We start from the raw sequence: 24,172 nt of genomic DNA on the forward strand, positions 1-24,172 counted from the left end.
AATGTCATCACTGCCTTCAATAACATCTTAACCCTCGTACTTGAGGGGAAATCTGGCTGTAAAATGCTTTTTTTGTTGGTGGCATTCATTTGCTATAGTGCTGTAATAATATATGTCAACATTATGCTGCCTGTGATTTCAGCCAAGATTCCAACAACATTTTCACAGACTTTGTCCGATCTCCCTCTCTGCTCTGCTACTTGCAGCTCCAAGAAAAAAAATATGAAACTTCTTCTTCCTGCTCTGGTAATGAGTAGAATCTGGGTGCGGCAGAGAGCCTGTCGTCCTCCACCTTGACATCCAGGCTGCCATCCAGCTCTTCTGAATCGCTTTGCCATTTTTAGTCCGGCCAAAAACCTCCCTCGTTTGAACAGCTCCTCCTACCTTATGGTCTGTCCTCACGTTGCATTTCAAATCCAAGCCTGCAATGTGGCAAAATTAGGGATGCAAGACGCCATCGTAAAAATGCTTTTGTCTTGTGACTTTGAGACACCCTGTGCTTCCAGATTTGTTTTTTTATTTTCTGCCATCCGCGTGAACTTTAAGTGACACAACATTTAAGCTTTATTTTCCCCTAGCAGAATTGACTGCGGCTTCTGGAATCATTACAAACTCCCTGCTTAGTCAAAGAGGAAGAGACAGCAGATGCTCACGCTCTCCTGTTTATGTACAAAGGAATCAATTGAAATATATCAAAGGTTTGTGTAAACAGCCCAAATAAGATCTGAATCCGAGTGTGGAGAGAAGCCAGGTGTCGCTATGCATATAAATGTAGACTATGACTCTTTTTTTTAAAATATCTAATCCATGAGGAGTGCCATCACAAATCAATAACACGTCTTGGGGATGGTCCGAGGGGTTTGCAGACTTACACACACATCTGTTGTCGTCTAGCAGCACACGTTCTCCACGGCAACTGCAATTGACCCTCCCATACGGGGTCAGGAGACAAAGGTCGCCGCAGCCTCCATTCATGTGTCGGCATGGGGACAGCTCACCTTCAATAACAATCAAACAGAAGTGATTAGAGGGCCAGAAGCCAGCAAAGAACAAACATCTCCAGGGGGCAAACACTCTCTGTTAGATGTCATCGGTCTCAGATGCTCAATGCATTCATGGATTTATCTTCTGAGGAAGCATTGTGACTTTCTGCTGAGCACAATTAGCCTCAGCCTTCCTTATCCACTGCATTAAGCGGTATTTAAAATAAATGTGAAAAGTCCCACAGGGTGCTGGCGCAGAATTTGGATCATCTGCTTGCCACAGGAAGGAATGTTATTTCTAAACGGTTGGTGAACCCAAAAAGGAGCTCCTGCTTTTTGAAACCGAGGGTCTGACACCAAATATGTTCATGACTTCAAATGGGTGACATAGCTGATATTGATTTCCTCCTACAAAAATTTTGCAAAGCATGGGGCTGATTTCAAGTGTGAAACGCTCCACTGAATCAAAGGGTAGACCTGTCGCTGAAGCCTGTTCTAACGCGGACTACTATCCTCACTGACAGGCAGCAAATATATTACAATGCTGCATACTTTCACTGCCTGGGGTGCAATGTGACAACAAAAAAAGCTGTGTGGAGCTCTGTTGGAATCATGTAATGCACTAAACTGCATGACCAAACAGCAGACATAACCTTTAAAAAAAACAGAACTGCAAGCGCTCAGCGACACCTGAGAGAGAAAAGAAGGTTAGCAACAACAGGCGCAGCTTCGGAAACATGCATCGGAGACCCTGTTATTACCTGCCCTCCAGCCACGTGTATGTTATTCATGAGTGTTGCTCTGCTCTGCAGCGCAGGTAGAAACCTCGAATAATTATTCACAGTCAGTATACAAACGTAACAAAGAGGTTCACAATGCAAAGACCAGAAACGGTAACCTGATTATCAGATCCGCCAGCTGCTGGTCACCGCACATTAAGCTGTCGGCTTGCAGCTGCGCCCATGCAGGTCACAGGACGCGATTATTTCCCAAACGCGGCGAGACAAACTAGGAACGGCGTGGCTCTCGGCGTCTGAGTCCAACCAGTGGGACACACTTAAGCCCACTTCCCTTTGTCCTACTTGGAAATTCAACTTTATGCAACACTTTAGAGACTCCCTTTACAACATAGGCTGCTTTTTTCTAATTAATTACCTCTGAAAGTTAAGTTCCTAGCCCTTTCTAAATAAGACCAAGTTAATTTATCATTCTCGCTGTTTTTTGCATTAAAACACTAAAAAGGTACTACACTTTTTAAAAAATATGTTCCTTTTACTTACAGGAGCCTATGTGACGAACATTTCTGTAAACCACTGACACTTTGACATGTTCATGCGTCACACATACCAACTGCGCATTTGTATAACATGTGTCACATCAAGCTGTTTATGATCTGACTTTCACATCAGCAGGTGGAGGGGATGGTGGCGGGGTCAGCCTATGCGAGGAGGCTACCGAGCCAGTGATTGCGGTTCAAGACCGCGTTTCAACATTTTTAAGAGTGACGTCACAGGATATTTTAAAGGAAGCCTCGGGACAGTTTCCTGCTGTGTTTATGGCAACAATAACCAGATATTTTTGATGGCAAGTTTTGACAAACTTGAGATTGTAAAGCCCACTGAGGCAATGTGATTGTGATTTTGGGCTATATAAATAAAATTGATTTGATTTGATTTGACAACCTTGGCCGTTTTCGTGGCGACAAAACTGGATGTTTTAACAAGACCTCCCAACCTCAACCAAAGCTAAACGACCATAAGCACAGTGTTATTACAACATAAAATATAAAGCTGAAACCCAAGACATTTTTTTTAACATATCCGTGGTTTGCAGGAATATAATTGCGACCATTTTAAGTTGTTATCCACCGAATTTGACAGATAATAGATCTGTATTATGATTTCATCAGGTTCACACGACTACATCTTTTTTACTGTTGACTCTATAATTCACTATTTCATGTACCTTGACTCATCTTTATCAGTAAAGCTTTTCATGAAAAGATAATGTAAATGTCTTGCCATATCACTGTTCCTAAAGATCAAAAAGAACAGATTTAGTTCTCTATGTTCTTGGCTACCTGATATGTTGTCATTAGATTTGACCTGATTTCAATTTGTTTTTATTTTATCATTGTTTATCCGACAGAACACTGCACCAAACATTTACTGCACTGGATAAACTGAATGATAATTTCCATCTGCGGTCCCTGGACGGAGGCCACCGGTGGCTCAGGTTGACAAAACAAAAGATAACAGTCATTTGTGATGAATTTGAGAAATGTTGCTGTTCGAAATTGGCCTCAAATAGTCCAATAAGTCTGGCTGCATTACTTCCTCGAGTGCTGCCTGTACTGAAAAATGTAAAGTCAGTCGGGGGAGGAAACGTTACGCCGGCCACAGAGAGCAAACTAAAACATTTCCTCTATCATTCTCGCCTTGCTACAGAGAAAGTGCATACAGCGACATATTTATTTTGGTCCGTTGCCCGAAACTACGCTAACATAATGAATATGCACGTGTATAAACGCCTGCCTATACGCATCCACGAGCAGCCAGGCACCTGCAAACACATAATACACAAATATTTGCCGACACAACACCGCATCCCATGGCCATTAAATTAAGCTCATCTCCAGGTGTTTAAATACTCACAGTTGTTTGTGTCCCTGGCCACGGCGATAATTCCCATGGGTTGATGGGGGATATCTGCTCGAAGTACCTTGGTGTCGCCACCCGTGTACTTGTTGGATCGCAGCACGGCTCTGCGGGCCCAGTCCGACCAGTAGATGAAATCTGCGTAGATGGCGAGCCCGTAGAAGTTCCCCGGTCCGGATTTAATTATGACCTAAAAAAACATTGTAAAAGGCAGCGCACTCATGTTAGGAGCTGCTCTCCATCATTTCTTTTTCAGGCTCCTGCTCTGACACTAGCACGATTTACAACATGGGAGTGATTCAATACGCCAGAGGAGATCCCGCAGTAGCAACGGGGAGAATTCATACTTTTAATATTGTCAATATTTTACAAAACGATAATTGTTTTTCAAGATCTGGCTGGACGAAGCATCGACGGAATTTGAGCGCGACCTGGGGAATGAACGCAGAGAATGATGCTTCGACTCATTAATCAACACATCACCCCCACCGCCCACGTGAATGCTTAACCCAGATGTTGGGGGAGTAAATGACAGTGTCATTGGCAGGGAGGCAGGAATCCATCAGATGCCTCCTTGTGGGACTCTCCAGGCTAGTGAGTATGTGTGGGTGTGTGTGTGTGTGTGTGTTGGGGGGTGATTGGGGCCTCCAGCAGCTTGGTAGTCTCAGCCATTAAGTGGGACAGGCTTGTAAGCAGCATCACATTAGCCCTGTGCCATACTGGGATTAATAGGACAGGTGTTGATTAAAGAAGCCCAGCGTGTGGAAGCAACAACAGGCCAGTGAGAGACAGACGCTGACAGAGAGAAAAGAGGGGAGGATTGAAAGCCAGATGTGTTAGGATGGAACATATTGATAGGAAATTAGGTTTTGGGAGACATTAGGTTTACAGCCCGCAAATCATTACTTCGGTGCCCAACTCGTGTTTCGGGTAAGTGTTGACATATTTCATTGGTTCTTATCACTCTCTCGCTATTCTCAACTTATGTGAGAATAATACCTCCTCCACACTGGACAAGAAATGCCTGGCAACATCTGGCTTTTGTCTTGGAAAATGGTACAAAACGTCATTCATAAGACTCAGCAGTCATCATGGGGATTTATCTGCTAAAGCTCCGATCGGCAGTGATGGGAACACGCTAGCGGATGTACTGGCTAATTTTCGGGCCCCTGTCCTGGTGCGATGCCACGGCGCCCGTTGGAGTTCCGGACTTGGTGCATAAATAGTTTTCCATCGTGTGCACTGGAAAAGTGGTACAATCGACATCAATCTTTCCCTGGTCAGAAGAGTCGGTAGTGATGGGGATTTATCTGCTGCAGCGCCGATCAGCGGTGATAGAAACATAACAACCGGGCGAACAGGCCGATTTGCTCTGTTGGAATGAGATGCTACGATGCAATACGCTCCAGATGCTGGCGCAAAGAGAGTTTTCCATTCCTCTCCGCTCAAGCAGTGCTCGAGCATCGTTCAGTCTACGTCGAGTTCTGAGACAGAGACGAGTAATAAGATAGAAAAAAAGTCACCACTGTTACATCGTCAGTCTCGCCTGTGCTGCTGTCTATTGTTCCCTGAAGTGTTTGTGCTATTGAATGTGTTACCAGAGAGAAATGAGAAGGAAATCTATTTTACTTGTTTTTTTTCTGCATTCAAAAGAACTGTATGTGTTAATTCTGGTCTAAAACAATATCAGTTAATTCACTTTCCATGACGACAAACTCAAAACAGATCTACCTGATATACCTCTGTGTTTTCTTTACAACATTAACATCCCCAGAGAGCACACCGCTGACACTGAACCCACACGTCACGAGCCGTTTCCAGGCAGCTCTCAAATCCTTCTCTTCATGGCATCTTTCCCCCCGCTAAACATACTGACATCTTCCCTCATCATGCACTCCACTGCCCTTTCTGCGAAGCACTGCCTTCATTAACAACATGGGTCCCCACTCTGAAAATGGCACGGGGGAGTAAGCCGTGCCACAGCTCCTGTTCTTCTCCGTCGCTAACCACACTGACAGCATGTAATGACACTGCCGCAGTGAAGAGGGGTAGCCGGGCCCTTGAGGACACTCCACTCCCATCCAAGTCCGCATTAATGTGACTCAATACAAAATTGGGGCTCTATAATGTGGTTTATTCTGTCTGTGGTCGGGCCAAACTCATTTTTAGTTTTTTCTTTTCATATTCCAAAATGAAATCTCGGAGCCGTTTGGCAATTTTTGCTGAGTTAAACACATCAGATCAGTGTCCAAAATAATAAAACAATCAGGACACACCAAAGTGACAACGAGCCTTAAGCCTTCCATCTCCGAGGTAAGCTTCTTGTATATACACTGGACGGGTTGTCTCCGAGCATTTTAGCAAAGCACAGTTTGGGTAAGTGCTGAAGTTGACAATCAGCTACCTCGGTTTAATTTACACATTTTAATTGGAATGGAAAATCAGCACCCAGAGCGGTCTCACAGCAAAGCCTTCATTAGCAGGATTAGACTGCAGCGAGGGCTGGTGGGGACCCAAAGGTGAAGACTTTCTGAGCCTTGTGACCCGGCTCAGCAAACATATGGGTAACTAATTGAGATGGGCCAAGGTGCTGAGCTGCGGAGGTCATGTCAAGCACAAAATGAAATCCATAGCAAAAAAAAAAAAAAAAAAAGACCATCCTTGCACTGCAATCTTTTACACACTGGAATACGGGAGATATATATCCAGTTAGGATGTAATACATTATGCATGCAACGTTTTTTTCGTGGACAAAATAAGAGCTCCCCACACTTCTTTACTTTCACAGGGATTGACTTCTCTGATTAAGGAAACCATCTGTACCCTCAGAGATGAAGTATCGGAGCGAGCATCAAAGGTATTTCTGATCCTATCCGCTGTATGGAGGACCATATTTTTAGGAGCCCAGAAGGGACTGGAGATTAAACGGATGACAGAAAAAAAAAAAAATGTTTCATTTCAGGATAAAAAGGGCAGATCAATCTGACATTCTGTCCCTGAATAAGTGCCATGTTTCTCGGATGTTTTGCATTGAAACATCTCCATCACTGAGAGACAAATAGATTCTGTTGTGTCACCGGGATTCTTTCACAAAAACATTGTTTGATTCATGGGAATTTAAAAGGGGCACAATACAAAAACGTGGAAGTGTTATCAACCCGGTATTCATGCCTCGTACAGTGACTAAAACACAATAAAAAGTCCTTTTTTACAGGGACAACAAAGAATGGCCTTTTCACACTCACGTATCTGCTGGAACCGTCGTAGTCACATCTCTCAATTTTGCCAATGGTTCCATCGGAAAAGTAGAGCTTCTCCGCTTTGTGGTCCACAGTCAGTCCATTGGGCGTCAGGATGTCAGTACTGATGATAATCCTCATGTTCTTGCCCGCCAAGGTGGATCTCATGATGCTGGGTCTCTGCTCATTCCAGTTGGTCCAAAACATCAGGCTAAATTGTGAGAGGAGAGCCGAGGCAAACATTTAATTACTAGCGAGCAGACTAATCTCTTCCACATCGCGAAGTGGCTTCATCTTAATGTGCACATGTCACCGGAGACTCTCTCCCTCTCTGAAAAGGAGCTCCGGTTCACCTCGTACTTCGATGAATTCACAACACCATGACGAGGAACTACAAAACAAATATGTGCAGTCTGAAATTAAATCAGGGCGCGGTAGTGATGGCATTTTATAAGAGCTGCTCTATCAACATGTCAACCAGGGGACAAAAAAAACAACACTAATAAACAGGAAATTCTTCTTGCAGTGGATTGAACTGCTGAATGTTTCTGCAGCCCTGTCAGTCAGCCATCGACATAATCCCATAGTTGCCAGGACCTGAGATGGAGGTCATTTTTATTCCTATTCTCTTCAGCAGGGACATTGACAACACGAGAGAGCAACAGAGTAAATAAATGAAAGATCTATATCTGAGTCGGTGGCGCATATTTCAAATAAACAGCAATGCAGATAAACCGCAGAAAAAAACAAACAAACAAACAAACAGGTAGATACGTTTCAAATTGTACAAAAAGCGTGTCAGCCCCCGGGCTCTCACTTTCATACTGTGATAAAGTCATGGAAGTAATATGGATTGCAGTCCTGCACAGTAATAAGGGCTGCGGTCAGAAGTCACAAGCATGGACTGCAAATTAGCCACTTGAGTTCGAATTCTAATTATCAGACAGTGTTACTCAAGTGGGATGGATATGGTGCCAAATTGCCAACCAAGGATATAGTCTGAGGTCAAGAAATTAATTTAGTTAGTACAGCAGGAAGAGCGAGATACTCACTCTTTTTAGGACTGCTCACAGTCACATTTTTATCATCATGGATATGCAACTAAGTGTTAAATCTGAAGAGACAGGAATACTAAAGCGCTATTTTTTGAACAACAGAAAACAACTTTTTTTTTTCCCCCCGAGCTTTTTTGAAACTGGCACAGCTCTGAAGTGATCAGAACACTTACACCTGAGGTGTAAAAATGCTCACCGAACACAAAGTACTTGATAGTTATGTCAGATTACAGCTCCAAAACAGCATAATGCACCAAAGCCCCCGCACTGAGTGGATCCGAGCTAAAAAGTCACCAAGATGAGTGTCATGTGTTCATAACAACACAAAGCTCTCTACCAAAGGTTTTATTGTGTTGATCATCTCATATTTCTACAAACAAAAACATGTTTCACGCTACTTATTTTGTTCTCTCCGGTGTTTTATGTAGATTCTTGAGCATGTAAAAGACACTGAAAGTTAAAAAACTAACCACTAACAGAAGCTCCTAACAGAAAACACTGCTTCTGAAAAAGTCTCATTTGTAGTCTCACCATTATTTACGTGACCTCACACCACACGTCACAGAGTCATATCTTAGCATAATTTATGTCAGTCAAAGTCAACCGGGTATTTGGGAAGGGGGGCTCTTAAAGAGACGGGAGCAAAAAAAACTGCGCGTTTCAGAAAGAAGGGGGAATACAGTGCACCCAGCAGACACAGCACGCAACTTAAAAGCCTGAATTGATGATGTCGTCCTCAGACCCGGAGGGAGACAATTCCATTTGTCTGCTTTTTTGCTACACTGAGCAGTAGACAATGGGTGGATTTGAGAGCTTTTACCTGGGACATATCTTGGCAGCAGGTCAACAATATAGTCCATGAATAGATTTATAGACAGGGGTGGAATCTTAAAATCTTGGACCAAACTAATAAAAGGTAAGTGCATGCAGCAAGCGTCCGTGTTTCTCAGGGAGAAAAGAAAAGGCCGGACTTTTGTAATGTTTTTTTAAATGACAGAATGCTGTTATGTTGGTATATACCCTTTTGGATTATTAAACAGGACCCAGCTTTTTCCTACGATTGAAGCTTTTTTTTTCCCCCTGTTTATGGATGACTAAGGTGTACCTTTCTGTCAGGGGTTGGGAGGGTCCACCCCACAGAAATTTCACATTTTTTTACGAAAAAACTATGCAGTTACACATTATGCTGTACCATTTTTATCTTTGTGTTCGAGTACAAAAGTTGGATAAGCTATAGCAGGTAGATAAAAAGCACCCAAAAAACTGAAACGCATAACTTGCTGTAGAAGGGAATTTGGGGCTAACTAGAACAAGGTCTTGGTAGAGTCATTTAGTTACTTTTGATGCCCTTAACGCTAATTTTACATTCATTTGGTGTTCAGAACCACTTCAGTGCTGTGCCTTTCATTAGCCCTGTAGGGAAAACCCTGGATTCACTTTGATTCGATTCAATTAAACAGGGCTGGGATAATGAAGAGCAAAAACAACTATGGCGTTATCAGCATACACTTTATAGCTCATCAGCAGGATGATGACCCCTTGTGGCAATAAAACTGAGATCACCTGAACATATGTCAACATGAAAACAAATCAAAACAGAAATGTTGTGACAAAAGCTAAAGTTAGCGAGAGGAGAGATGACAGAGAGTGAACGAGGGAGGGCTAAGAGACTGACTTTTGACACTCGTCCAGGGCCAGGACATGTGGATGGTCCTCCTCCGAGAGAGTGACGACGGCCTGCCGCTCGAAGGCACCGACTCGCGTCTGATCCAGAGTTTGTCTAGTGATCGTGGAGGTGGTGGAGCTGGTCCAGAACAAGGTGTCCCAGGCCCGGTGGTAGGCCAGGCCCTCCACTGAACCCACATCTGAAAGAACGAAAAAACGTCGAAGCAGGGTTTAGTGAAAACACAGCCTGAAGGACAGATCTTAATGTCGGAAAATCTGTCTTATCTACAACAAACTGTATTGCATCCTTTGTAACTAACAGAATGCATGCTGTATATATGCAAATACATATGAAATGTGTCAATGCAGAATAAGAGACAAACTGAATAATACCTCTATTTTTTTTTTTTTTTGCATATCTTTGGGTGGAGAAATCTACCTACATTTCTTTAAAAAAAGGAAAAAAAAAAAGTTATCTCTTGTTGCAGCCACTAAACTGCAAAGTTTCCTCCTGCAGATTTCGGCAAATACTGACTTTGCTTGTAACAGATGGCAGAATCCAATTGTGTTGGAATTGGGATTATGTTTCCTTGGTGATTGACAGGGAAAAGGACTTCATGCCTCACTACACTGGACAGACAGCTATTTGTTGATGCAACAGTCACTCAGAAACTGAATATGTTTTCATCGCCAACCAATTTCCTAAACACAGAATATGAAAAGGCCCTTTGTAGCCTCCTGGGTTGGCGAAAAATGTGACTGACAGGGAGGGAGCCTCCCGAGAGAGACGGTGATCACAGACTGAAAAACCTGGCCATATTCCTGCTCGATTATTTACTGAAGTTTTTTTTTTTTTTTTTTTTTTTTTTGGCGGTGGTTTTCGTAGAGGACCCGCTGAATATGACCTCCGCTGCTGCAATATTGCGCATGTGTCAATCTGGAGAAGGTTGGAATAATAATACAGCGCTGTGGAGTTGTCATGTACTGATGTTCATGAATATGGCTACTGCTCCCCCGAGGGCCACTGCAGGGTGTTGGTTGAAGCCTCTGACTGGGGGGGGATGTTTCCATTACATCCTGGGAGAGGAAATTGAAGGGAATATTGTACATGCTGTAGCAGTGAAAGATGTTGACACCGTGCGAAAAGCAATTTAAAAATGCCAAACCAGTACAAACAAATAAAAAATGCACTCCCAATACAAATAATCCTTCTGACTGCACCTAAATCCCCTACATTTTATAAAGTAGACAAAAGAGGCACTGAATCTCCTTTAAAAACAAGAGGACCAAGTTTATGTCTTACAGTGATGCAGCACATTTATTAAAATTGAAGCCACGCTCTACAAAGCCACTGGACCCTAAGCTGTCTGATATCACAGTTTGTCAACCGGAAAGGAAATGGGATTTGTTAGGGCTTTGTAAAGATTACCTGCATGAACCAGGTTCCTCTGTGTGTGTGTGTGTGTGTGTGTGTGTTTGTCCAGTGTGCAACTCTTCCAGGTGTAAGTGCATTTGCCTATTGTTTGACAAAACAAGAGATTATCTTCCGCAAGAGGGGCGCACTCCTCTTTTCCTCAACTCAACCCAAAAGAAACTCGAATAAATGTAATCAACACCGCAGTAGTATTCACAGAACATCTGTCTCTACATGCATCTTGAGGCCTGAGCGTCGATGCGGACCCTGCAGTCATTTGTCTAAATGGCGGACATGTGGCCGACGATGGAGAACTCGCCGGTATCCTCTCATCTGAAGACCTGTAAAGCACGCTGTAGAATGGCTAAGACACTACCTGAGTCAGCCGATCGCTAATTAATAGTTTGCAATAAAAGCCGTCTGGCAGCTCGGAGTTTCTCGCAAATTGTTGGCGGGGCGAGGGAGTAATTAATGGGGGACATGGAGTTTAATTAGGGAAATATGGATGATTAACATCTTCACCTTTCCTCAGTGACGGGACGCAGGCAGAAACTTTGAGAGAGGAAATAGAGGAGTGGTGCTTTTGTACTCAGCATGGGGTTAGGAGCTGCTGAAAGGTGGCGGTTTTCATTGCAGGGAGTGAAAACCCGGAAGGACACGGTGGCTGATTTCACTCAACGGCAAATAAGCTAACTGGAACCAAGGACAGTCAGAGTGTCTTACCACAGCTTCATGTAATGTAGCTGCATACAGTACAAACTGCGTCCACGCCTTGAAAAGATTATTAGTTATTAAGTATTTAAAATAAGTAAGTCTCTTAAGTGCAAAGAGTTTTGGATACAATCATTTAACTTTGAGCTCAAATCAATTATTTGCACCGCTTCGGTTTTGCATCTCACATGAGCCAAATTGTGAAGGACACTTACAAATAACGACAGATGGTTCTTAATAATGCTTGTTCATTTCCTCTAAGATAAATAAATAAATAAATAACTAGAAAGCTCCCTCAGCAGGGGGGTGGAAGAAGGGTGGTGGGGGTGGGTGGGTGGAAGTGGATCAGTAACACTCTGCCAGTCTCCCAGTGTGAGGAGGGGGGTGGGGAAGGTGCTGAGCTCTGCTCCCAGTAGGAACTTCACAGAATGGCAGAGGATGCTAGCCGAGCAGAACAGAGGCTTTCGCTGTTCATCTGACGCCAGTCATGCTTATCAACGCAGGACTGGCTGAGATTTAGTGAAGGAATAGAGAGGGATTGGTCGCGTCGTTCAATCTGTGACAGTCAGTAAGCAGAGAGCTTTCAAACACGGGCATTATACCCTGATGGTTCAGTATTAAATGGTCTTTTCAGAGGAGCATTGGCAGTAGGAAATGAAGGAGTGCGGGAGGAAATGGGCGCGATGAGGTGCTATTAATGAAATGGGAATACTGTGATCTTAAAAGGGATGTCCCATCTGATTAAGACTGAAATACAAATAACACTTCTTCCATTCGGGTAATGAGAGCAGCTCGTCACAACAGCAGCAGCTGCAGTCAGCAGCCAGTGTCTGGACTGGATCTGCTCGGCCACGGTGTGGACGTGCACTATTAAAGCATGCTGGCACCGCCCACAACCCAGTGCACAATCAATGCAGCTAAGTCAAAAGAAAACAGACTCGGGGCGTTAAAATATGCTTGGGAGAGGAGCTACATGTGAAAAGGAAAGTGAAGCGCGAGCCGTCTCGTGGCCGCAGCTGTATTGATTGAAATCAACGCACACCTTGTCCATGAAAGACGGCCGACTGGAACCAACAGCTGAGTAATTCCAGCCACTCCCTCTGTACCTCATCCAAACCATTCTCAAGACCAGTAGACATGTAGCACACGTGCAGTTGAATCTTGTCACTATGAAACTGGCAAAATGTAGCAAATATAAAGCTATTTTTTAATTAGAGCTCTAACAGTAAGTTAATTGTTTGTTTAAGCGGCAAGTATTTTGACAATTGACTTCTAACTTCTTAAATGTGAGGATTATATTCTTTTCTCTGTCATTTATGATGGTAAATAAAGAGTGTTTGACTTTTTGGGCTGATGGTTAGACTACAAAAGCAATTTGAAGACATCACGTTGGGAGTTGTGTTGAGCATTTTTCACAACTTTTGACATTTTACAGATGGGACGAAATTATCATGACATAATTGGAAAAATTTCCCTAACGCATTAATCGTTAATGAAAATGAATGTTAGTGTTGGCCCTGTTTGAATTGGCAGAAGCAGTGCATGTGTGAGTGTTCAATATGTGTTTGGTGGACAATGGATGGCTGTTTTGATAATATCATGACATACAATTAATTAAAAAAGAACACACAGTGGAAATATGAAATGCACTTACTTTCCGCGATAATCGATCTCCCTGTCCAGTCATCGTTAATCACCTGGATGTTCCCGGAGTGGACGTCACTGAAAAAGATGCGGTTGGTCTCGGCGGTCTTCTGACTGTAGTCGAAAGCCAGGGCTACGACGTTCTTGAAAAAAGCGGGGTTTTCGAACGGCTGCACGGGTGAGTTGAGGTCGTTCTCGTCCGAGAGGTGGATGCTTTTCAATATGGTCCTCTCGGAGTAGAGCAGATAACCTTCGTAGCGCTCGCAGGCAAAGCCGTCTTCTGCCAAGCGACCGTGGGCGCAGGAGCAGGTCCGGCGGCCGCTGCCCAGGTGGAAGCACAGCTGCTGGCAGCCGCCGTTGCTCCTGGCGCAGGGGTTCGTGCCTATCAGAACCCAAAACATGTTCGGTTACTGGTTTTGCCTCAGTTTCTTCCACCTAGCAATCATGTCTGAATTGTATGTGACAATAGCAAATTTATAATCATTGACTGTGTTTACATGCACTAGATTTCCAGTACCGCTCAGAGTGTGACAGTATTCTGAGTTTAGACCTTATTCCAAATGCAGCATGTGCAGATTAAGACATGCTGGGTATGATGCTATTCAGGTTGTAGGAGCATTGTTTGGACTTGTATATAGAAAATTTGGATTACCGGAGATGCATGCCCGAACAAAAAGCACACCTGTGTGGTTGGAATGAGAAACGCACCTACTTGCAAACATTATGAAAGATTTGGTTATCAGGGTTTTTTTTTGGATGTGCTCACGGATTGCAAAGCCGACCGTGGTTGAAGAACGGAGAGAGGGAGGCTGTGTCGGCACCGTCTGCCATCGGTTCCACTTTTGAGGAAATCTTATTTCGACACAAAAGTGGCTCCAGCTGTTCTGTTTTCACATATTTCGATGTCATGAAGGACACGCTCAGGCGCATCAGTTGGAGTATGCACAGCTCCATGTAAACAGGAACATTAATACCACACAAACTATGTATATAGCTTAGTAGAAATATGGTCTTTTCTGGAATGAGGGCAAAAAAAACAGAATATTCTGCGCATGTAAAGGTAGTCGATGGGATTATAAAGCAGATTTCTCTACCTTTTTCTCTGCCCCTATTGAAGACCGTCACATCCTTCAGATTGACCCCCAGACCACTCCTCATGGTCACAGCCTCGCTGGTGTCAGTTTTGAAGCCACGTCGGATCGAGCCGTTTGAATGAGCCCTGAAGTACAAGAGAGACAAAGGAAGGGGTTGAAGTTTCAGAGAGGACAGGATTCTGACTTTACATCGAGGCGGGATAGGGGACAGGACAAAGTTAGATAGATGACAAGGTGAGGTCATTCATTAGACAGTAGTCAAGGAGAATCTAAGACTACGATGGCTCGGTCCTGCCATACAATTCAAGTTGTTGGAGGTAAACACACTCTAAAGCTTCTTGTTGTGCAGGGGAGAGAATGAGACTGACTGTAAGACAGGTTAAAAACAGATAGGTTACGAAAAACACACGATTCCTGATGAGGGATTTAAAAACAATTTCTCTCCCAATAGTTCAAAACCTTTGCTTAGTCTGTTGTTGCTTCAGGGATCCAATAAAACCGCATGTGTGGAAAAATGGATAAGGCTCCCGACTTCACGAAGAGAACTGAGGCTTCATTAAATTTAACTGTGCTGCTGGTTTTTACAGGAGGGTGAGGAGGAATTTGCCCTTGCAGATGACACTGAATTCTGCCCGGAGTATTTGTGAAAAATAGGCAGCGACCCTCACTATGAGGCACTACTGTTCTTAATATTTCCACTTGAGACCTTTGGCGGGGGAAGGGGGTTACAGTCAGGTTAGTATTGCAGGCTTTGCAGGCCATTTCATGCGTGCACATTAAAGAGAAATAATAAATTACCTGTCAGACCAGTAGATGTAGGGCCCAAACACAGCCACTGAGAAAAGGTCTACGTTGGCCACTGACAGTACAATCTCCCGGCTCTCACCTGTCTCAAGGTTTATCCTCTCGATCTTATCTGTGCGGGCGTCGCACCAGTATAATGTATTTTCCTGGAAAGTAATTTTAAAATGCATATCACAAAGCGAACCTCGTAGGCAAAGTCATATATCAGCCTCAGAGGAGATGAGGTAGGAGTTACAGTATGTGGGTGCGGAGTGCGCCGGTGTGCCACCGTACCTCGTAGTCTATGGAAATTCCGTTGGGCCACATGATGCCTGAGTTGACCAAGGTTACCTGGTCTGAACCGTCCAGACGGGAGCGGCCGATGCAGGGGTGCTGGCCCCATTCGGTCCAGAACAGATACCTGGCCGGCACGGAAGAATCACACAAACACACTGATTTCCTGGACTAGAGCGTGCTCATGAAAAAGAGGTAACACAGTTGAGAAATACCTGCTGATTATAAATACAAATAAAATCTGTTAAACTAAAGGAAGGTAGGTACGGATGACGCGAACAGCCGTGCGTGCAATTAATTTTCTGAAAGCTTTCACCTCAAGATCGCAAATTGACTATGGTTACCTTGAGATAACAGAGCTCATTTTTCTCGTGACAATGGGCTGATTTATCTTGTTATCTGGAGAACACAAAAGGCAGATTTCTTGAGATAACAGGATAAATTAATATGAGAAAATGACGTCATGAGCTTCAGATGTGGCCCATGACAAAGACGCGCTGCTCTGTTTAATGGGTTTGGGAGTTTTAAGGCAGGCTTCTCACCAGCTGTAACCATCTGACGTAAGGATGGTTTCCCTACAAACGTGATTAGATGGCATTTGCATTATGGCTAACTAGTATAAGTGTGTGAGACTGAAGGACAACCTGATGGGTTGATCAGTTGATCAGTTGCTACAGTTTTCAATACACCATGATGACACATGCATGCTGACCTGACACTGATTTTGATAATCATTATAAGCAATAAGAGGAAAACAACTTTCTGTTTTCTCATAAAGGGCTGAGTATCTCGTTATATAAAGATAGCAACGCTTGCTTTCTTGAGATAAGGCTTTAATTAACTTGAGACCTCCAGATTATGACATAAAAACATTTTTTTTTTTTTAAAAACTGCAAGCAAGGCCATTCTCAGCTTCCACAGGTAATGACAAACTAGAGCTTCGCTGTTGGCAGTTATGCAGAAACCAATATGCACTTTATGTACTGGAGAAATACTGGTCAGCATGATCAGGCAGCTATACGTCTGAATGTACCGTTTGCCAAACTCATTATTAGAGATTCTAGAGGCAAATGTAAATATGGCTTCTGTCTACAATAAATGCTTTTGAAACCATCGCACCAGCGTTAATATACACAACTGATTACAGCAGATGCATATAAAAATGAAATATTAAACGAATAAAAACTTCATGGCCTACCCTTTCTGCGGATGTACAGCAATGGCTCTCGGCTGATCGAGTCCTTCGGATATGACCACAGAGCGGTACGCACCGTTCAGACGGGAGATTTCTATTAGATTGAAACCATGGTCTGTCCAGTACAGGTTCCCTGTGCAGAAAAAAAACAGCAACTAATGAACGTCTCATCATGATTGTACATACATATTAACACTAATGACTTTATTTGGAGGATACCCAACTTTGTCAATGTTTTTTTTTTTTACCAACCCAACTAGTTTTAACCAATCCATACCAGCCTGACAGTCCCAAAGTGTCAGACTCCAGGTCATGGAGCGTCACTAACCAGCAATCCAGTCGACAGCGATGCCCTCCACCCGACTGATGCCTGTAGTAATGATGTCCTCCCGCCAGGTCTGATCACGTTTGGCTCGGGATATTCTGTTCAGGCCCATGTCTGTCCAGTACACGGTGTCATTTCCTGCGAACCATCCGACACGGTTAATGACAGGAGGAAATTTGGTGATAAATGTGGCTGCCACAAAAGTATTTATGCCCTCAAACAAAGCAGCTCATGAAAGCGCATTTTTACTGCGCCACGGCCCATTTCACCCAAAGGTTGTGTGGAACTATAAAGTGTGATGGCGGAAATTACCCACACAGTCCATCCACAGCTCTTTGTTGACACACAGGGCCTGAACGGGGAAAGGCAATTGTGGGCCAAATTTTTTTACAGCGCAGTATATTGCTTCATGCAAAACATGGTGTTGGTAAAACTGTTATGGACCCGTTCTGATTTTACAGTCCTATTACATAAGCACATAAAACAGTGCGTAATTTATTTATGGCGCAGTCTTCAAGAAGCATCTCTGCGTGTGGCTGTCAGCTCTGGCTCTGTACAGGTTGTTAGGAGTATAGGTGGCGTTATATGTTTATTAGCACTTCCTTGTTCCTGCTGCCTTCACACTCTGTTAACACGCAGCTCAAATATGACAGAATACAGCTGCGGGGCTTTCATCTGTTCTGCTCCGGCAGCCTGGATTCTGTAATGACATGTAAATGATGTGCGTGATCTATTGGCTGCTGCTCTTGGATGGGCTCCCTAATGCATTTGCACGTTCACCTGCACAGAGTAATAAAGGGGAGGACAATCGGCATTCTTGCTCTGTACCTGGGCCGCCCGCGTCTGGTTTTTGGCCCGGACTCCGCTTATTTCCTATTTTCTAAAAGCTGTGGTCAGACATCAAGATTGCTATCGACCTTTGAAGTCACTCAGATTCAAGATTAGATTTCAGGCTCTCAGCTTTTGCACAGCAGTCTGGCTCACGACAATTACTTGCGTAATGAGCGACCCACGGTGCTCAGTACCACGTGTTAGGTAAAGTGCAAGAGTTATACATTATAAATGCACGTGAAAACAGCATGTACACCTCTCGTGGTTGATTTTAGAGGGACCACTGCAAATTTCTGTCATTAACTTACATTCATTATTAAAAGGTCAACCATTGCACATCTGCTCTGATTTACTCATGGTACTGTTCGTGTGATGGACAATAATGTTTCTGAATCTGAGATCTAGTTTCAGAGTCACGCTACTGAGTCTGAGAGGTTGTTCTTCCTTACGCACAGCAGCCCTTTGAGCTAAATGCTAAAGTCAGCATACTAGCATGCTCCCAGTGAAAGTCCTAAAATGCTGATATTGAATTATGATTCCATATGAATTGTACTGTTGTTCTTGTGTTGGCTGTTTCAGATCTGGTGAGATAAAATGATCATAAATCAGTTATGGCGGGTTTAAAATTCAGAGAGATGGACTGCTATCAAGTTTGATTTGGTGTGACTGAATCAAAGGGAACTGTTGGGCCTTGGCAGAGGTATGCGCTCTACTGAGTGCCATTCTAGTGAATAATAATAATGATTAAAAAAATGTACAGCTCAGACCTGGAAGCTCTTCATGATAACAGAGTATGTTCCTGGACAAGTTTTAAGGTTGACCTGACGGTGGCGCTAGACGAGGGACGGTGAAGAGACAACTACTGCGGTTACAGTTCATCCTGAGGGACAGGAATGTGCGCGCTGAGCTCCGTGGCAATCCATCCAACAGTTGTTGAGACTTTTTTACTCGCACAAACCACAGATGTCAACCTCATGGGGGCACCGAGGGAAAAGTCAGGGGATCGCCGAAGTAATACTAATTCATCATCTGCAAAGCATGAACATCTGGACCAATCAATCTAGTAGCTGTTGAGATATTTCCCATTGGACGGATGTGGTGAACTCATCCAACGATTTTTGGCAAAAAAGGAAACATTTTCTTACTGTTGAGCCCTAATGACCATACAAATAGTTTTGGCTTCATTTTCACAGACTTAAGTATTTCAGCTCATCAGACCTTTATTGGACATACTTTCATTGGTTTTGCAGACAGTGTTCTGACATTGTTTGCTCCCTTCATTATAAGATAGCCTGTAAAATAGCCCCATTCAAGTGACAGGGGACGTCTGTTGATCTCCGTCTCTGCCACACTCACACCGTTAGGAATATCAAATCAGCTTCAGCACATTTTTTTTTAATACATTTACATTTCCTGCTGCTTTTTTACGCTTTTCTGAGAAGAATCACTGCAAATCCTGAGAATATCAGCCCGTTTGTGTATGCATTTTGTTTTCACCTGTGCTTATGCATTTTTCCTTTCCACAGCTTCAGCCTCAGTGGCAGTCCTATTACATATATGCAATGCTACCAGCTTATAGTATATTCATAGCATTTGTTGGTGTAATAAATGCATCATTTTTATCACATATATAATGTAGAAGGAAGCAGGGATGTAACAAACGACAGCACGCGCTATCGGCTTTCGTGTTTTGCGATGTACGTTACCGCACCTTCATTTGATACAATATCTTGGGAATTGCTTTGTATTAGTGCATTTTCAGAGGAATAGTTCTATGTTATTCACGCTGAGGCTCCCCAGTAATGTGAACTTATTACTCTTTCATCTGTGCTGCACTCCACAGGCATGCAGACCATTATTCAAAAGGTTAGAGCCCGGTATAACATAGACCTCTCCCTCCCACTCATTTAAGATTGAGAGGGAAAGGCTTGAACTGTGGGAAATAAAGAAAAAAAATATTATATAATATAATAATAATGTGCATATTCTTGTTGAAAATACTGTTTAATAATATGCATATACTGGATACATGAAAACAAAAGCTAGAAAATCATTGCGGCATTTTTTTTTTTTTTAACAGGTAAGCCAAAGGTTCAGTAAAAGCCATTTATTTTTACCTTTTACATTTAACCATGTGTCAGAAAAATAACCCAACTCTTTAATCTTTAGTGGATTTGTAACATCGTGTGCCTTAAACTCAATATCAAACACTGATTCAACAGTGAAGATCCCTCTGTGTGCCGCGTGTTATCGTACCTGCATGAAAGTCAACTCCCACAGCAAACAGCGTCCCCGTGATTGGCATGAGAGCCTCGCTGTTGTCATTTGGGTCGAGCGCGATTCCCCGGATTCCCTCATGGATGGAGTACATCAGGAAAGAATCGACACCTGAGGAACGCACAACGCGTTGTTAAATTAGGAATGCCCTCTGACCTGTATATAGATGAATCACGTGCGCTGGAGGTAAGTGCACTGCTTGACACTTAGAGTAACGGATGCAGGAGGACTTTTAAAGATGTATACTTCTACCTGCAGTCATAAAAAATTGAAATGCATACGAGAGCACGTTGGCTGCTCTCGAGAGCATATTTTGGGAGACGTACCTTCGCAAGACATGCGGTCGCTACGCAGGTTGTAGCCAACAGTGCAGGAGCAGCTGCGGGTGTTCTCAGAAGTGGGGAAGCAGAGCTGTGAGCAGCCGCCGTTGTTTATCTGGCACGGGTTTCTTCCTGAATGTTAAGCACAACCAGGCAAGAGGCAAGATATAAGATACCATAAGTGTGTGTGTGTGTGTGTCTGTACCTGTTTGTGTGTGATACATGCGAACCTGCTTACCTTTCTGACCCTCCCTGTCGTACACCTTCATGTGAACGACCCCGCTCGTCTTGTTTCTCAGGATCACAGGGTTCCGGCCGTCTCTCTTGGTAACCGTTCCCAGCTGTGCCGATTCTTCATCTGCCCACCACAATTTGCCTCCTGTAACCATCAATGTCGTTTGCTTAAAGAAAATATTGCTCGGTACAAATTCTTTATACGAATCCAACTGTGCAAACAAGCCTTTCAAAACACTACAGAACACTCAAATACCCTCCACCAGCTCCCAACATCACCGGTTCCAAGTGCACATGGCTTTCTTTCGGCTTTCACTCTAATCCACCAAGGCTGGCATGCTTATGCCGTACAGCCCCTTAATAATTGAAGCATTCTCTGAGCTGATTTGAGATTGAAGTGTGGCGTCCCCTGCTTCCTGCTCTGCCCACTTGCTGACAATAATGCAACTCACAACCTTGAAATATAGTTACTTTGATGTTTGGGAGGCGCTTTCACTCTGATAACAGCTCTTTCATGCACTCTTTACCAGGCAGAGTGACACATCATTTGTAATCATTTATGCATTCACAGGTTATTTTTTTATCGTTGACATTCAGCAGATTTGCGTGAGTCGCGCCTGGACGATGAACAGCAATAACCCTTGTCAGTCTAAGTAGTTCATTTCCGTTACACAACATGCAAAAACATTCGGCTATTTTGAGGCACCATCTCCTCATCTTTGTCTTTCATTTTATAAAAGCGTACTGCTCTAGCCAATCTAACACATCCCAGTACAAGGGCGGCTTGTACTGTAGCTGTTGAGTGTCACGATGTTTCACCGTGCACTGATGTTTAATTCACTGTCCGGCTCTGTGTGACAGTGAACCTCCAGGCTTCGGTAGTGCTGCCGGTGTGAGCATAAGTGATGAGTGTGTCTTTGTTAAGAGGCACATGCACAATAGGCTCCTGACCCCGGCACACCCGGCCGCTGCCACACTATCCTCCAATCCTCCCCCCCCCATGTCTCTGCCCTCAGCAGAAATCAGTGATGCACAGTCCAGGCTCTTTGCCACAGACTCTACAGACGTGACAGGAACTCTCAATTTTAAAATCCCACTGAAGTGCAAAGCGGAGGAGAGTCAGGTGGCTCCTCTCACTTCGAAATAGACTCTGCAAATGAGGTGGATATAGACCTGATTTTACCCCTTTTTGAAAGGGCCAAGATTATAAAAATGGAACATTATACTGAGGAGGAATTCTTTGAAAAGACAACGTGATTTAATATTAATACAGTATTATTTTAAAATAGGCTAAAAGGTCTATATACCTCAATGAGTTTAAAGAAAACAACCAAAAAAACATGTGCCCTTGAGGTTGCACACCATCAATCCCTTGAAGGTGAGATGCTGTTTTATCTCACCCCTTTTTCATTTTTTTAGAATAAAAAACACACAGAAGCAATTCCCAGATGCATCAATAGCTCCAGGCTCAATGTTACCCTTAAAGAGAGCGTAAACTCGTTTCTTCAAATCAGACATATTCCCACGAGTGAGAATGACAGTCGACACGCGGTTTACAAAACATTTGATCCCGGAGGGCGTGCTAGCCCAGATTAGCTTTGCACCCTGTGTTAATTTGAAGCCACGGGGAGCGCCGGCTAGCTGATTGCTCGCTTGTAGCACATCATATTCAATTTCCACTTCAGCCTGCAAGTTTGATTCCAGGCTGATGGATCACCTACACCTTCTGAATGGAGGCCCTCACCTTTCCCTCAAGCCAATCCAATTATTACAGAGCCCTAGCACCTGAGTGGATCGACCTTGTGCCACTAACAGTGCCGTCATTCTAATTTTTCCGACCAGTTGAGTTGAAATCAGACTAATGAAATCAGACTAATGAAACCAGACTGATGAAATGAGACTAATGCAGGCGAAATGAAAAAGCCAAAGGAAGCCAGAAGCACCCCAACAGCTTTGTTTTAACACACTGCTTCTTGCTAGTCAAAGCTTTCGCTTGATCGATTGCAGTCATTTCGCTCTCCGAAACTGATGGGTTTAATTTCGCCAGTCAACTGTGGATGAATCATGCAAAACTTTTATGAAATAAGGTTTCTTATTCTGCAGCAATTGGAGACAAGATGACTCCTCTCTAAAAGCTGCACTCCGCAGACATCACTGCGGTGGAATAACCTTTGCCTGTCCTCGCCCCCTGCTGTGAGGACAGATATAGATCGTGACAGAACTCAAACCTTCCTTCTTTGCTTGACGCTGATTTGGAGAAACCTTAACCACTTCAAACACGACCGACTGATCGCTCAGGCCGTCACAGACCAGAAGAGAGCGTTGGACGTTTGTTTGATTAATACTAATTTAAGTAGATTGACTTAATTACCACAGAGTACACAAGAGCCGTTAATTACCAATGCTCACTTGACAGTACCTAACAAGTTGTTCCCTTGGCACGGCAGATTATATATCCGCTTCGTACTTCTAATGCTAGTTATAAAGCCAAAATTTTAATACAGTTTGCTGAACCAGTGAGATAAAGAATATGGAGCGAGGACAAACACAGCCAAACTTACAGAGCGAACGGTCAGCAAATGCACTTAATTGCATCTTCCACCATGGAGACAATCCAAACACCATCAGACGGGGACATTGCACAGTAATGGGCATCACCAACAGCCTATACACTTGCCAGCAGCAGAAAAAGAGGCTAGGAAATGACACGTCTGGCTGCTGTCCTGTTGGTTTCCCAAAGCATTATTTCCAACTGAAAATGTGTGTTACACAAGTATATGCTCAATGGTCTGCAGCAAAGTAGGAAATCATCTTGGTACAAAATTAGAAACTTGGATGTCTGACATGCAACAAGCAACAGGTACATTTTTTACAGCAAACGCAGAATATTAATCTCAGGCAATGAAGACGTTTAAATGTGCCATTTCTCTTGCGAGTTGCTCCTCGTTCGAATCGAGGTGTCCAAGGAAAGAGGGGGCCAATGTGACTGTGATGTTTGGCTGTATAAATAAAATGGATCTGATTTGGTTTCTTCCATTTATATAGTTAGCTTTGGTGTTAAATTGGTGCAATTTGTTTAAAATACAAGTACGTATAAATATGCAGTGAACTGCGCTGTTGTAACACACAATAAGGCGTCCTAATTATGTGCTTCGGTGAAAACGGTTCAGTCGCCGCCGCCGTTTAATCTTGTGAAGAGTGAAAACGGTTGTTAGTTGTTTGATGTGGTATTAAACGCTAAGCTCAACATTAAAAACTCTTTACAGTATTTTATAGATCGCACGCCAAGATTATATAAAAAGCTCATAGAAGGTCTTATGGGTATTTAAACGGCTTTTCCTTTGCACGGGTCCAGGTATAGACGGACAAATCCACCAGATTGCTATCCTCTATCTATATGGTGGTTCATTACCATGCAGCATGTACTGTTGAGCCGCTGTGAAATTTTTCC

General features: G+C 43.5%; 1 protein-coding gene across 7 annotated transcripts in view; it reads right to left on the minus strand.

Moving 5' to 3' along the window:
- lrp1bb (low density lipoprotein receptor-related protein 1Bb) overlaps positions 1–24,172 on the minus strand; it is a 301,330-nt gene that overhangs the window by 72,407 nt on the left and 204,751 nt on the right. For all 7 annotated transcript variants that reach the window (XM_030428474.1, XM_030428470.1, XM_030428475.1 and 4 more), the window contains 13 exons: positions 20,726–20,866; positions 20,494–20,619; positions 20,147–20,278; positions 17,063–17,197; positions 16,738–16,867; positions 15,540–15,666; positions 15,261–15,412; positions 14,463–14,587; positions 13,379–13,750; positions 9,610–9,799; positions 6,886–7,090; positions 3,638–3,830; positions 873–998 (listed from right to left, as the gene is read on the minus strand). In XM_030428474.1, coding sequence (XP_030284334.1) covers positions 873–998; positions 3,638–3,830; positions 6,886–7,090; positions 9,610–9,799; positions 13,379–13,750; positions 14,463–14,587; positions 15,261–15,412; positions 15,540–15,666; positions 16,738–16,867; positions 17,063–17,197; positions 20,147–20,278; positions 20,494–20,619; positions 20,726–20,866 — 2,154 coding nt within the window. The remainder of the gene's footprint in view (positions 1–872; positions 999–3,637; positions 3,831–6,885; positions 7,091–9,609; positions 9,800–13,378; positions 13,751–14,462; positions 14,588–15,260; positions 15,413–15,539; positions 15,667–16,737; positions 16,868–17,062; positions 17,198–20,146; positions 20,279–20,493; positions 20,620–20,725; positions 20,867–24,172) is intronic.

Source organism: Sparus aurata, chromosome 9 (genome assembly GCF_900880675.1).
Source record: "Sparus aurata chromosome 9, fSpaAur1.1, whole genome shotgun sequence".
In the NCBI taxonomy this organism is placed as follows: Eukaryota; Metazoa; Chordata; class Actinopteri; order Spariformes; family Sparidae; genus Sparus; species Sparus aurata.